This window comes from Heterodontus francisci, chromosome 36, assembly GCF_036365525.1.
Source record: "Heterodontus francisci isolate sHetFra1 chromosome 36, sHetFra1.hap1, whole genome shotgun sequence".
NCBI classification, from domain to species: Eukaryota; Metazoa; Chordata; class Chondrichthyes; order Heterodontiformes; family Heterodontidae; genus Heterodontus; species Heterodontus francisci.
Genome location: NC_090406.1, coordinates 32699403 through 32715615, shown reverse-complemented (window position 1 = coordinate 32715615; position 16213 = coordinate 32699403). Strand labels below are relative to the sequence as shown.

The 16213-nt window shown below is 43.7% G+C and overlaps 1 protein-coding gene across 2 annotated transcripts in view; it reads right to left on the bottom strand.

The window, feature by feature from the left end:
* Nucleotides 1–15395, bottom strand: part of grin3bb (glutamate receptor, ionotropic, N-methyl-D-aspartate 3Bb) — a 72549-nt gene extending 57154 nt beyond the window's left edge. The window contains exon 1 of one of the 2 annotated variants that reach the window (XM_068015844.1): nucleotides 14964–15395. In XM_068015844.1, the coding sequence (XP_067871945.1) occupies nucleotides 14964–15392 (429 nt within the window). In that variant the 5' untranslated portion in view covers nucleotides 15393–15395. Of the gene's footprint in view, nucleotides 1–2179; nucleotides 2269–14963 lie in introns of those variants that run through there. The other variant, XM_068015845.1, reaches the window with a different exon arrangement.
* Between the last annotated feature and the right edge of the window lie 818 nt (nucleotides 15396–16213).

The following is a 16213-nucleotide window of genomic DNA, read 5'->3' as shown; positions in this document are numbered from 1 at the left end:
GCAAGCCAGTTTTTCCTTGCTTAATCTACCTGTGATAACTGAAACTAAACATTTCTATACAGGACCTGCATTAACATATGTTTCATAGATCACTGCATTGGTATATACTAATTGCCATAACTTATTGTGTGTTTTTAACACCTCCGCTGTGATTGGCAGGGCCACTCGATAGTGTTCATCCAATAATGCACAATTCTGCCCTGGTCCTGTCCTCTCCCGCCACAATCATGATATGTTTCCCTTGGTCCTTGCTTCCCACCCACCAGCCTCCACCTGCCACAAATCATCCGTGCCATTTCTACCACCTCCAGCGTGATGGCACCACCAACCATTCCCTTTGCAACACCCTCACACACTATTCCATCACCCCTAACTCCCGCTCCCCTTCCAATGGCACCTTCCCATGCAAGTACAGGAGATGCAACACTTGCCCTTACACCTCCTCCCTTCTCACTGTCCAGGGTCCCAAACACTCCTTTCAGGTCACTTGTGCTTTGGTACATGGTCTAATCACAGCTACAGTGAGAAAGATAACCATCCATTGCCTAATTAGATTTGCAAAAAATATATTCTGATGACCTATTTTGAAATAATTTGTAGCACTGTGACCATTGGCAATAAATCATGTGATTGGATCAAATTTCCTTGGGTTCGTTTTAAAAATTATGAAAGGTTTTGGTAGAGTAGACACCAAGAGAGTGTTTCCAATTGTGGGGAAGAGCAAAACTGGAGGCCGTTAATAGAAGATAGGCACCAAGAAATCAAGTAGGGAATTTGGAAGAAACTTCTTTACCTGGAGAGTGGTGAAAAAGTGGAACTTTCTACCCCAGGGAGAGGCTGAGGCAAGTGGTAACGATCCATTTCAGGGGAAGCTGGATAAGCATATGAGTGAGAAGGGAATAGAGGATTTTGCTGATAGAGTAAGATGGGAGGAGTGAGGAGGCTCGAGTGGAGCATAAACATCATCATGCATTGGTTGGGCCGAGTTTCCTGTTTCTGTGCTGTACATTCTACATGTAACCTGGCATATTGTGGCAGAAATTCTAAGGTTTATCACAGTGTGGATACTGCTGTTATACCACAGCACATGCAGCACATACCCCCAGTTGGAGTTGTGGAAGGTTATCTTACACAGTCCAGGAGCAAGGGGCAATTTGTGATCCACACAATGTAGAAGGGAGGAGAGTATGTTCCAGCAGACTGACTGAAAGGAAGGGAGATGTGATGAAAAGAAAAATGAGGAAAATTAAAGAGGTGACTAAGATTGAAACATTTATTGGTTGCTTAGTAGTTGTTAGGCAATTCTGGACTGTGTTACAGAAGTAAAGTTTTTCTAATAAGTAAACTCATTATAAAACCAAGCAAAGCTTTGGCCTAGTTATATGATAAGCCTATAGCCGGCCACAGTTACTTCCATCATTATGGCCAACAAAATATTCTAGCTGACACCCCACTTCTAAAATAACCGCTGCATCAACACATGTAAAATTAATACAATTAATAATATCCATTTAAACACAACAAATTTTTAACTGAATTGAAAATGCCTCAGATTTTTTAAAAAGATACTTTTATAAAAATGCTTGAATTACATCATCTTCATTTGATTTTCCCTCCACTCCTGAAGGCAAATGCTGTGGTATAGTTTCCACAGGTGCCCTTCAGTACCTCTTCCAAATGCCCATGCTTCATTAGTAAGCCTAGCAACTGTAGAAAGCATCTTAGCTGAGCCTGAGCCTGTCCTTACCCAACATCTGTACTTTGCAGCAAGGTCACTAAATTGTAAATCAGAAGTCCTGTCTGATGTATCCCCTCCCTAACCCAGGACGAATCTACACCTTCAGGGCAGGAGAATAGGAAGTCTTAAAAATCCAGCTCAGTGCTGTCATTTATTCACCCTGCCCCACACTATGTATTTACAGTTAAAATTGGAAAACAGCAGCCTCAATTATGATACACAAGGTCACAAAAGACACAATGGAAATAATAAAAATGGACAAGCCCGAGGCAAAGAATGATGAAAACATCATTACAAAATCAGATCAAACTCTGAATCTATTTCACTGGCTCCTGTATTATAAAGTAAAAGGCAGTCAGATTCCAATGTCAGAAAAGATTGGATTTTAAATGACCAATGAGCACATTAGTAAACAGTTGACCTGGAGCAAAGAAAACTCACTTCAAAAGCAAAGCGAGATGAGATGAGGAGACACCATTCACCTCGTCTTACACAGATTGTATGATTCCGTTCTCAGCACTGGGCTGTCATTGCACCAGTTCCCAAGTGGATGTAAATCATTACATGCAGTCTGCTAGTGGCAGGTATGTAATGGAATGTTCACTGCTATTCCAGGGGATCTCTCTCTGGTTTTTTTTAAACAATGATTTACTATGTCAACAGGCATGAAAGGAAAATAAAGAAAACAAGCCAACTTTGGTTAAGGCAAATCTGTTTTAAAAAAAGGATTTAGATATGTACTTGTGTTGCACATAGTGTACTCACAGACATCAGAAAGCAAATAGGAAACAAGAAAAGCAAAACCAATGTGCGAGTTGTCATGCCCAGTGAAGACATATCATATTCTGACTTTGACTTTTCCTTTAAAAAAGTGGACGATGTGCTGCAAAATGGCTGAAGGTCGGATGACCTGGCCTGCATATCCAAAAATTACCCTCACCATCTCGAAATGACAAAAAGATACATTCCAGACTAAGAGGTGTCGACTACACCTATTCTGAAACCATCAAGAGACATTCCTGAATTTAATGGATTTCTTCTCAGACAAAGAAGATGTGAAGTAGACACATCATGAAGAATTATACTCATCCAAACATCAATAGATAGCCATAGATTCCACATCCTGGTCCGTTGTGTGATCACACCACGGGAGAAGGTAATGTGTCAACTAACAGAGACTCTAATTTGATGGATTTTTGACCTTAAAAGGTAACCCTCTGGAGAGAGAGGGAGAGATCACAACAGCATCACAGAGAGCAGTCGAGCCAGGGGCTGTGGCGGCACAGTGGTGCAGTGGTTAGCACCGCAGCCTCACAGCTCCAGCGACCCCGGTTCAATTCTGGGTACTGCCTGTGTGGAGTTTGCAAGTTCTCCTTGTGTTTGCGTGGGATTCCTCCGGGTGCTCCGGTTTCCTCCCACATGCCAAAGACTTGCAGGTTGATAGGTAAATTGGCCATTAGCAATTGCCCCTAGTATAGGTACGTGGTAGGGAAATATAGGGACAGATGGGGATGTGGTAGGAATATGGGATTAGTGTAGGATTAGTATAAATGGGTGGTTGATGGTCGGCACAGACTCGGTGGGCCGAAGGGCCTGTTTCTGTGCTGTATCTCTAAACTAAACTAAAAAGAAGCCCTGCTACTAATTCTACACTTCAACTGGGTGCAGCAGTGAACTGAAAATGATCACCACCTCCCGTCTGAAATCTTAACCATAAGAAATCTACAACACCTCAACAAATTTAAGACTACAAACACCCAAGCCTGCCTCTTTAAAAGAGATTGCCCTCCTCAGAAGATTTTACAGGTTTACCGTAAACCACGAACACCTACCACACCTTGAACTCTTATTGATCTTCTGTTGAGAGTGTATGTGAAAGTGAATGTGTGCTTGAGCAGTGTAGTGAACATTTCAGGGAATGAATATTGTTCAATAAATAGTTAATCTGTTTTAAACCTACAAGAAAACCTGTCATTTGTCCATTTATTTGACCCTAAAAACACACTCAGGGACTAATTCATCATTTTAAACTAAACACAATTGTGGTCAATCAGGAGGTGAACAGTGGGAACCACCCACACCCCTTACCACCTGTCTGTAACACAGTGTAAAATGAATCATTACTTGATTAACACCATCAATTCTCAAACTAATTTTTAACTTCAGTTTTCTCCCCGGCCTATCATAAGGTGCTGATATGTGTTGGGCTACAGGTTCCAAAGCAGCTATATTTAATCTCATCTGAATCTTTGCCTGTTGGTTAGATATTTTACCATGGAGGGCATCACACTCAAGCTCAATCTCATCTTCAGTTGACATCCACACACTCATTAGCAGCAGGAAGCATTGCTAATGATCAGCGGTGGGAGCCCTAGTAGAGTTTCCTCCAGTTCTGATTGTTGTGGGATGACCTTAAGAGCACCACCTTAAGAAGCTGTGAGTGAAGATCACCAGAAGAAGTGATGTTAAATCATACATGACCAGGGAGTTGTGTGTGTTGGTGTGGCTCCTGCAGTAGCTGTATGTATATATATGTTCTCGTTGCTATAATAAAAACCCACATTTTCTTTGGATATTGCTTGGGGTCCTGTGAATCTTACAATAGTTCACATATCAAAGGAACAAATAATATTACACTGATCAGCCACTTCAAAACAGCCCAGGGATTACCTGCAAACTAGTCTACCTACCTATCCCCAAATTACCACCCAATCCACCCCCTACCCAGCAACCTATAAATCCAAGTACCAATTCCACCTACCATTATAGGCACTGGAGAAGATGCAAAAACAGATTTACAAGGGTGTTACCAGAGCTGAGAGATTGTATCAGGAAAGACTCAACTGGTTGGCGCTGTTTTCCCTAGAAAAGAGAAGCTGAAGGGTGACCGAATAGAGGTCTTTAAAATTATGAAGGGGTTTGATAGAGTAGTCAAAATGTTTCAGCTTGTGGGGTAATCCAAAACTAGGGGTTATAAATATAAACTAGTCACCAATAAATGTAATAAGTAATTCTGAAGAAATTTCTTTACCCAGACAGTGGTTAGAATGTGGAACTTGCTACCACATGGAGTAGAGTCATAGAGTTATTCAGCACAGAAACAGGCCCTTCGGCCCATTGTGTCTGTGCCGGCCATCAAGCACCTATATATTCTACTCCCATTTTCCAGCACTTGGCCCGTAGCCTTGTATGCTATGGCGTTTCAAGTGCTCATCTAAATACTTCTTAAATGTCGTGAGGGTTCCTGCCTCTACCACCTCTTCAGGCAGTGCGTTCCAGATTCCAACCACCCTTTGGGTGAAAAATGTTTTCCTCAAATCCCCTCTAAAGCTCCTGCCCCTTACCTTAAATCTATGCCCCCTGGTTATTGACCCCTCCGCTAAGGGAAAAAGTTTCTTCCTATCTAACCTATCAATGCCCCTCATAATTTTGTATACTTTGTATTTTGTATAGTAGTTGAGAATAGCATAGATGCATTTAAGGGGTAACTAGATAATCACATGAAGGAGAAAGGAATAGGATATACTGATAGGGTTAGATGGAGAGGGGTGGGAGGAGACTTGTTGGAGCATAAATACCAACATAGACCAGTTGGGCCGAATGGCCTGTTTCTGTGCTGTACATTCTATATATGTAATGAGGACACTAACATTACTTACCCAATGTCCTACACACTTAACTATCACCCACCCATGAAACCACCAATCACCAGGGCACCTACCTTCCCGCTAATCCATCTTTCCAACCCAGCCACCCATCATATCCATCAACCACCCTCTCTCCCCCTCTCTCTCTCACACACACATTTAATTGTCTCTTGCACCCATTTATACTATACTTTTCAATAATTGTTTTAGCAATCTATTCTGCATTTTGCTTTTACACTGGTAATATCTCACTGCTCCATTCTCCGATGTGCAAAACAATCTCAGAACAATCCGGGCAAATATTGTTCCCCTAATTGATTGCTTTTTAAAAGATTAAGCAATTTGGAATTAACAAAATTAATTACTTTTTCATTGAATGTGATCTCAAATCCAAAGTTGTGATCTTTAAACTGCCTGTCGTCTGCTCCACCCATGCCTCCAGTCTGCCTTCCTTACACTTGTTTCATAGCTTAAAGTCTGAATACCCAGAACCATTTTCTTTGCTGTCTCTGTACCCTCTCAAGTTCAATGATATAGTCCTATGATGGCTCAATTATAGGACAGATATGACCATCTCCCCAATCCTTCGTCAATCCACCCTGTCAGGTGGCCTGTCTGTTCTCCAGAAGTTAACTTTTTAAAATTGGCCTTGCTATTTACCATTTGTAATACTTAGAAGAGCTATAACCACTAAACAATTTAATCTCACAATCTATGTGAGGAGCTCCTGGTGCCTGCTGTCCCTGTAAAATGGGCTCAAACCCACACTTGCCTGTTGTCCGTGATTATCCTCGAAGCTCTCTGGGATTGAGATGGAAATCAGAACGAAGTTTCTCTCCATGACCAGCTCAGTTATCCAACATCTGAGCCAGGCAGATGAAACAGTAACCAGAGTATTGTTGGTGACTGACCAGCCAGCCTGGCCCATTAAAGGAACCATGAGTAGTTGACCTGTTGCTGGGGGCAAGGATTCTTTAAATAACTCTGGATAACCCTACCAGCCAATGTATTAATTGATATGGGGGGTGGGGGGTGGGTGGTGGCATATGGCCCTGGCTACTCAACTACCGGTAGGGTAGATGGCGTTAGTTGGTTTTAGCTCCAAGCATACCAATGTGCACATTGAGGGGTTCCGAGGTCTGAGAACTCGTGAATTGGCTTAGTGAGTGTATCCCTGTGGGAGAGAATGTATACTCCATTACACAAATAGAAACAGTACCTGTGGGCATTTCTCAGTGTCTTGGTTTGGAAATTCTTAAGCCTGACAATGGATACTCACAAGGCAAACATCCAGCTGACAAGAAAGATCAAATCACCATTTCTCCCATTCCTCCCCCTACCCATCAAGCCCCCTCAGTTTGTTCCTGTAGCTGAAGTACTACACGTCTGGTGCAATATGCTGCTTTGATATTATAATTGAAAAGGAACATTGGTCAATGAAATGGGAAACTCATAGAAAATGATTTCTAATAGTGTCACTTTTGGAGATCTAACAACTAATTGGAAACTGGAACCTTTATAGACAGTCAGAATTTGATAAATGAAAAGATATATGGGTGGCTTAATTTGAGCTAAACATACCTTAAGAAACTGACTTACTGAAAACCTCCTTCAGAAAAGTGAGTGAAACTAATCTTGACTCATAGCTTAAACTTTCTCACCCGTTATATCATACAGACCAGTCAGTTTACTCAAAAGCAACTGCCAGGAGCAGCACCAGGCATACCTCAAAATGAGGTGTAACCTGATGAAGCTACAACACAGGACTACTTGTGTGCCAAACTGCATAAGCAGCTGCGATAGACAGAGCTAAGCGATCCCATAACTAATGGACCAGATCTAAGCTCTGCAGTCTTGCCACATCCAGCCGTGAATGGTGGTGGACAATTAAACAACTAACTGGAGGAGGTGGCTCCACAAATATCCCCATCCTCAATGATAGGGGAGCCCAGCACATCAGTGCGAAAGATAAGGCTGAAGAATTTGCAACAATCTTCAGCCAGAAGTGCCAAGTTGATGATCCATCTCGGCCTCCTCCTGAAGTCAACAGCATCACAGATGCCAGACTTCAGCCAATTCGATTCACTCCGTGTGATATCAAGAAATGACTGAAGGCACTGGATACTGCAAAGGCTATGGGCCCTGACAATATTCCGGCAATAGTACTGATCATCTGTGCTCCAGAACTTGCCGTGCTCCTAGCCAAGCTGTTCCAGTACAGCCACAACACTGGCATCTACCCGGCAATGTGGAAAATTGCTCAGGTATGTCCTGTACACAAAAAGTAGGACAAGTCCAACCTGGCCAATTGCCACCCCATCAGCCTACTCTCATTCATCAGTAAATTGATGGAAGGTGTCATCGACAGTGCTATCAAGCGGCACTTGCTTAGCAATAACCTGTTCAGTGACGCTCAGTTTGGGTCCTGCCAGTGCCACTCAACTTCTGATCTCATTACAGCCTTGGTTCAAACATGGACAAAAGAGCTGAGCTCAAGAGGTGTGGTGAGAGTGACTGCCCTTGACATCAAGGCAGCATTTGACGGAGTATGGCATCAAGGAGCCCTGGCAAAACTGAAGTCAATAGGAATCAGGGGGAAAACTCTCTGCTGGTTGGAGTCATACCTAGCACAAAGGAAGATGATTGTGGTTGTTGGAGGTCAATTATCTGAGCTCCAGGACGTCACTGCAGGAGTTCCTCAGGGTAGTGGCCTAGGCCCAACCATCTTCAGCTGCTTCATCAATGACCTTCCTTCAATCATAAGGTCAGAAGTGGGGATGTTCGCATAATGTTCGGCACCATTCGCGACTCCTCAGATACTGAAGCGGTCCATGTAGAAATGCAGCAAGACCTGGATCATATCCAGGCTTGGGCTGATAAGTGGCAAGTAAGATTCGCGCCACACAAGTGTCCGGCAATCACCATCTTCAACGTGAGAATCTAACCATCTCCCCTTGACATTCAACGGCATTACAATCACTGAATCCCACACTATCAACATCCTAGGGGTTACCATCGACCAGAAACTGAAATGGAGTAGCCATATAAATACCGTGGCTACAAGAGCAGGTCAGAGGCTAGGAATCCTGTGGCGAGTAACTCAACTCCTGACTTCCCAAAGCTTGTCTACCATCTACAAGGCACAAGTCAGGAGTGTGATGGAATACTCTCCACTTGCCTGGATGGGTGCAGCTCCAACAACACTCAAGAAGCTCAACACCATCCAGGACAAAGCAGCCCGCTTGATTGGCACCTCATCTACAAACATTCACTCCCTCCACCACCGACACACAGTGGCAGCAGTGTGTACCATCTACAAGATGCACTGCAGCAATGCACCAAGGCTCCTTAAACAGCACCTTCCAAACCTGCAACCTCTACCACCTCGAAGGACAAGGGCAGCAAATGCATGGGAACACCACCACCTGCAAGTTCCCGTCCAAGTCACAGACCATCCTGACTTGGAACTATATCGCCGTTCCTTCACTGTCGCTGGGTCAAAATCCTGAAACTCCCTTCCTAACAGCACTGTGGGTGTACCTACTGCTCATGGACTGCAGTGGTTAAAGAAGGCAGCTCAACACCACTTTCTCAAGGGCAATTAGGGATGGGCAATAAATGCTGGCCTAGCCAGCGATGCCCACATCCCATGAATGAATACAAAAAATCCAGGAAACTCAACTTTTGTAATATATCCAAAAATGTTGGACAGGAAAAGACCTACTGGACCATTCAGCCTGTCCCACACATTTGTGATGTCTTATCAGTGTTGATATCACTGATCTTAGCTGAAAGCTTTTTACAATGGGCCTCAGCCTGCATGGACTAAGGAGGGGAAAAGTCAGCCACAGATCCCACTCCCTATCACCATGCAGTAACTCCCACTGGGTGAGGCCTTGGTGGATATCAGCTGTTATGCCCTCATAATTAACTGGCCGGCCTGCGTACACTGTGTAGGTCCACCTGGATGAGGTAGCAGAGAGCTTTTGGTGTCTCAGGCCCTCATGGCCCAGCAACATTAGTGCATTCAAAACAGATGTGGGGGTGGGGGTGGGGGGCTGAGTGAAAGAGAGAAATGTGTAGTCTTACACATTGTTTGAAAACCCTGAGATGTTCTGTCATTACGGTCAAATCTTTACTGCAAGTGTGCACTTACATTATGGAACACAACATCTGTTCTCAGAGTTAGAGGTAGGTGACAAGGACAGTAATTCCCACAGACCTATCTTCACAGATAAATATTCCACAGTTGGAACTCAATTGTTCTTTTGATGAATTAAGAGAAGTGGCAAAGCTTATTTTCCCTTCCTCTCCTAAAGACACTGATCGTTGCTCAGGTACAGTTTTCAAGGGCACTAGGCACCCTCTAGTACCCCACCCAAATAGCTATTATTCATGTATCAGTGGGCTATTCAACCACAAAGAGCATCACAATAGACCCCATCCTGGTCTCACTTGATATGCAGGCACACTTTCTAGCAGGACAGTAACCAGGAGTTGTGTTTTTCTAAACAACGGTATTTTGTTAAGACATGCTGATCAGCAGCAAGTAGGAAAGTGGTAAGTTTAAAAATATTTTAAAAAGATACATTAGCTTCTATAAAAGAGAAAAAAATCATAGTAAAGAGAAGCAGAAAGAAAATCAGGAAGATTAAGTGAGCAGATATTTTGATTTTTAAAAAAATATTTGGTTAAATTTGATTTTTAAAGTCTTTTGTAGGATTAATATTATAAAACAAATTTAATCCTCATGTTTGACTAGATTTTTACGACTGTAATATTAGTGATTGCAGTGCAAACTTAAAATCTTGTTAGTCCTGGAGAGCTGCCCACAATCTAAAGATTAAAACTAAAATAATTTGGGGATTTAATTTCTGAACTGACTTGTAGGGTATTAGATGTGTAGATGTTTGAGGTGTTTTGGCCAGGTTTCCTGGGCCTCGGCGAAACCCAGCAGCTGAAGGGATGTTTCCTCTTGTGGGAGAATCTAGAACTAGGGGTCACTGTTTAAAAGTAAGGGGTTGGTCATTTAAGACAGAGATAAGGAGTATTTTTTTTCTTTTAGAGGATGGTGAGTCTTTGGAATTCTCTTCTTCAAAAGGCGGTGGAAGCAGAGTCTTTGAATATTTTTAAGGCAGAGGTAGCTGGATTCTTGATCAGCAAAGAGGTGAAAGGTTATTGGGAGTAGGTGGGAATGTGGAGTTGAGGTTTCAATCACATCAGCCATGATCTTGTTGAATGGCGGAGCAGAGTCAAGGGGCCGAGTGGCCTACTCCTGCTCCTAATTCGGATGTTCAGATGTATGTGAGAAATGCCAGATCCATCAGCTAAATGCATTTACAACACTGCCTGTGGACCAGGGGGTGTCAACCCTGATCTCTTTTCCTGTGATCACCTGACTGATCTCTCCTTTTCACCTCCCCGGCTGTGATCTGTCCTTCCTCCACCCCACCCCACCCCACCCCACCCCTGGCCGCGATCTCTCCCTCCTCTTTGCTTCTTGGCTGCGACGTTGTGCCATGGATTTTCTCACCCAACAGGCCGTTAGCTTGTCAGTAAGGCTGGCTACTGGGAGGGAAACCTAGCCATAAAAACTAAAAAGGCATTTTGCCGTTCATTTCAACAGGATGTCCATGAAACCCTTACTTCAGGGTTTCCCCATCCTGAACTCGCCACTTCCTGTAAATATCGGAGCCTCTGACTCTGTGAGGGTAACACCAACAGACACCTGAATATGATTTGCCCATTCTTCAGGTTCGAGTTCAGACAGTGTGGTGGAATCACAGCAGTTTAATCTTGCTCTCATCCAATGAGACACACACACACACATTCAGCAGGAATCATTAAATTATGATTAAGAGTGGGAACCTTGGCTGATTTTCTCTCCATAGTTTAGCAATGGTGAGGCCAATTTTATTGCATTAGCACCAGCTCAGCTCAGATAAGCTACACTCAACAAAGACCGAGGGTGGAACCTGGGACCAACTTGCATGGTTCATTTACCAGCTGCTTCGAGGCGGTAAAGTGTGTGCCACAGTGAATCTTTACACAGTACAACAAAGGACAGCCAGCTGTTATTAGCCTCAGTCATGAAGCTTCGTAAGAGATAGCATAATAACTGAAAACCTGACAAGAGTGTGCTTAAATTAAACTGAGCAGAACTGAAACCAGAAAAATTAATAATGATTTTGATCAGCTATGGACATTCTTTGATAGTGATTTTAATCTTTGCCACACAGTCATACAGAGTCATTCAGATCTGGAGTTACAGAGTGTTGATCAGAATCATGTCAAACAGGTTTGTTCATGGTCCGTGCTGACCCCAGTAAGGGTAGCAGCATGGACACTACAGTTAGCCTCAATACTCTAGATTCCTGTGTCTAATTGTTATTCAGTAACTCCTGCTGGAAGGTGTATAGGGTGAGAGCAGGATCAAGCTCAATTGTGGTGTCCTGCACAGATGGAATACCCAGGTTCACACAAGAATAATGGTTATTCGGGTGACATATTGAAGCTGTTGGTGGCTGTACCCCTGAGAGAGTGAGTACAGGATAAAACATTGAAGAGAAAAGAAAAAAAAGCTATTGTATTTATTTAAGGCACATTCTGTGAGAGCCCAGTGTACAGGACTCTAAAGTGTTAGAGCGCAGGTTAGTGTGTTCATTGTTCATGAGCAGAGGATGGAAAAGCCACATTATATCTCACTGGACTGCAGTTGGTCAAAAATAAAATATGACCACTGCACAGAGTGATTACAGTACTAACTGATATAGTCCTGCTCCATTCTGTACAACTGCAATGATGACACCATTTGGCATTGCCCCAGGACTGCACCAGGAACCATGCCAAAGGGCATCTTACTAATTAGCAAGTGAAATGCTGAAGCATACGGCATTTAAACTAAACACACCAGTCATTTATCATTCACCTAAAGCCATATTATTGCTGCAATATTTTATCACCAAAAATAATTCAGTTAGTTCCACTTTGTACAAATTGCTACCTAGTTATAGCACACTAGTGACACCTATTGATAAACAGCAGCATAATGAAAATGACTATTTGCTCAATGCTGTTAGCTAATCTCACTGGGCTGGGAGGTGAAATCATTTGGGATTCCTACTCACAATGGCCCCTGCTGGAAAATAGGCATTTCAGCTGAGGAGAGGATCAGTTTCAGCAGTAATCCCCCAGCAGTCAAGTAGGCTGCTGACAATCATTCCAGAAAAGGAACAGAGGCAATTGGGGACAAACATTGCCTCTCCAAACCAAGTATTTTCTATATTTCTTTCCTGAAAGTGCTGACTCTCACTCAGGTATGGCCACCTTTTTTTTCCATTCTCAGAATGAGACGTCATTGGCAAGCCCTGCATTTATTCTCCAATCCTAGTTACCCCGAGGTGGTAGTGAGCTGCCTTCTTCAACTGCTGCTGTTTGCACAGTGAAAGTGCTCCCACAGTACTGTTATATAGGGAGCTCCAGGATTTTTACCCAGCGACATGAAGGATCTGTCACATATGTGCAAGTCAGGATGACGTGAGACTTGGAGGGGAACCTGGAGGTGCTGGCGTTCCCATGCATCTGTTGCCCTTGTCCTAGAGAGTGGATTTTGCGGGTTTGGGAGGTTCTGCCAAAGAAGCCTTGGTGAGTTGCTGCAATATCTCCTGCAGATGGTACACAATGTAGCCGCAGCATGCCGATGGCAGAGGAAATGGATGCTTAAGCCAGTGGATGGGGTAGCAATGCAATGGATTGCTTTGTCCTGGATGGTGTCGAGCTTCTTGAGTGTTGTTGGAGCTTCACCCATCCAGGCAATTGGAGACTATTCTATCACACTCCTAACTTGTGCTTCGTATTTGGTGCAAAGGCTTTGGGGAGTCATTTTCCACAGAATACCCAGTCTCTGACCCGCTCTTGTAGCCACAGCATTTATATGGATGGTCCAGTTGAGTTTCTGGTCAATGGTGTGCCCGAGGATGTTGAAGGTGGGGACTTGGCCAATATTCCCTGTCAGCCACGTGGACGCAGCTGTACAGCAACCCAGAAGGTACTGAGCACGTTGCTCACAAATAGTGCCCTTTAAGAACATAAACATTAAAGTTGCTGCACAAATACACAGGGCATGGACAAAAAGAAGTGAGAGGGGCATTGGACTCAGTGATGGTAACGCATTTGAATGTCAAGGGAAAGTGGTGAGATTCTCTCTTGGAGAGCAGACCTGGCTGTCATCCAGTACTTGCTCCCATGGCTATTCTTCAGTTATGAGTCCAGGATTGCGAGGAAGCTATTCGACTAAGAGAGCATCACAGCCAAGCCCAATACTGTCCTCACTCAAAAGCCAACCTATATATATGCATCTTTCAGTAGCATAGTGATCAGGAGCAGTAACCCTGTCAGATTGCCATGGGCTCAGGAAGGAATAGTTACACCAAATATATAATCATCCTGTCTGAGATCAAAGCGACAGCACGGGCTCTGGATTAAATTGAGCAGCTTCTTGACTCAATACCCCGCCAGGCAGTGCATTTACCCATTGAGCCAGTAGGAGCGAGCTGAAACCTCATTTTAAAATTGCCAGGGGTTTATACTGTAACAATTACAGCTGCGGTGTTAAGATAAATCCCATTTTACATCTGGGGTTTCGGTTAATCACAACAGAACATCCGTTTTAAAATAGAAAATATTCGCCTTCGGTTCGGGACTCCAAATTACTGTCTCTCTCTTGTGGGGTAGGAGTTTAGGGAATATACTGCATTCCTCTCCCACTGTTAGACATTAATCTGAGTTTCAATTTGTGGATTGGGGAACATTAAAGATCCTGGACCAAAATTGTAAAAAATCACCCCAGAAATAAACACCTCCCAGCCAGCTGTTGTCTGAACAGTCTCGCCGGATTACTCTGGTTAATAATAGTTAACACCAGGTAACCCAATTAAGTGATGGTCATTTTATGCCATAATAAGAATATTTTGAAATCATAACTACAATGCTCCCGAATCGCACCACACAGGAACAGTTTATTAAATGTTTCCATGACGCTATACTGTGGCGGCAGGTACAATATATACTGATGTTGTCCAATAGAAAATTGTCAGTGTTTTATTTATGTTAAAGTTAACGCTGATTTCTCGCTTTCCCCCCAAATGTTGTCGATTCGAAGTTAATTTCAGAATTGACCAACTTTAATCAGAGCTCAAACTGATTCACAGTAAACGAGCCACCAGAGTTCGTTCCTTTTGTTTTAAGTTACTCGCTTTCAAAGAGAGAAGTTGTCCGGAATTGAATATTTGCAGGTGAGAATCACTCAGTTTGTCAATTGAAATTCTCCCGAGTTCAGGGGAAAACACAGAATTCCAAGGCAGAGAGTAACCCGGGTGAAGCCTGTTCATTCCCGGAGTGGGCTCTCATTCTCCTGGAAGAGACTTTCAACCCATGGACATTCACACTTGCACCTTTTTAAAAAACTAATTCATTGTGAGATTGACAATTTCAAACCAAATTGAAAGGGAAAGATGAAAATCTTGAATTTAGAATTAGAGTGAGCGCAGTCTGAAGTTGGGTAACTTTTCAGCACCTACCTGGGTCCTCAGTCCCTCTCCTTTCTCCATGATACTAATGAAAGGGATTTCGAGGAATGATGATAAAAAATCCATCTGGACAAGTTGATCTGCAGTTTGTGGGAACGCGAGGATAGCCGCCACTCCCCGGACCACGATAGACTGGCAGATGGTTTGTAAAAGTGAATGGGGGTCAGGCTGCCAGCCCTGGCTGCTGACCATCTCCAGGCTCAGGTTGTAGGGTAACAGGTTCCCTCTGAGGGCCGAATCCACAGCTTCCACCAACGCCTGTTGGAGGAGAGCTTTCTGTGGGCTGGGTAGGACGGTCCCCAGGCTCACGGTGTGTCCGATCCTGTTGAGGATGTGGCAGGGCTGAGGGTGAGGATGGCAGAGGCTGAGGAAGGCGTGCAGGAGCCCGAGGAGAGCCCACACTCTGTCCCTGATCTCCATAGCCAGTCTCCGGGCGAGGCGGTGGAGAGGATCCGAGAGCAGGAGGCGGACGGAGAGGGGAAGCTCCGGCTCAGAGCCAGCTCATTGCTGCAGCTTGAGGCTGTCATTGGTTGTGGAGGGGAGACTGATCAATGGGCTGAAGAACACTGAGCTCAAAAGCTGCAACCTTGGTGTTCAGCAGCTTTCCAGTTCGGAAGGACAGGGATTAAAGAGAGAGAAAGTAGATAGACAGAGATAGAGGGGGTATGGAAGAACAAGGGAAAGTGAGAGAGGGAAAATAAAGGGGAAGCAGATAGAGGAAAAATAATTGGAAATCAGGAAAAATCAACTAAGATAAAAAATCGAACCGTGGAAATAATTCGATCAAATAGAACGGAGGAGGAGCCGAGAAAGGAAGGTTAAAACGCAGAAAGGGAATGTGAGAAAGAGAGAGATATCCATGAGGAGGGAGCAGTTTTGCGGTATTAAATTTGGATGAAGGAATATTTAATATTGTCCTGCACTGAGGGTGCCTGTGGAAGAGGATAGCAGGATGAGGAGTTAATGATTGCAGTTAGACTCTGCTGTTCTGGGTGATTGATGTTATTCATCAGGAGGGGGTTTTCTACTATTTTAACTGTGAGTCACTGGCTTCTCACCTGTTCAGTATCCTTATACCTGAGAGTGAAACATTGTTCAGGGAAATTTGGGCTCCAGCTCCTCTTCCTCACTGCTGAGGAATATGTTAGGGATTGAAAAGCTGAAAGTTCCCTGTCTCCAGGCTTCACTTTGGCTTCCAATTTCTGGCCTTTCATTGTCCAAGTTTTCAAATCCTGAGCTTG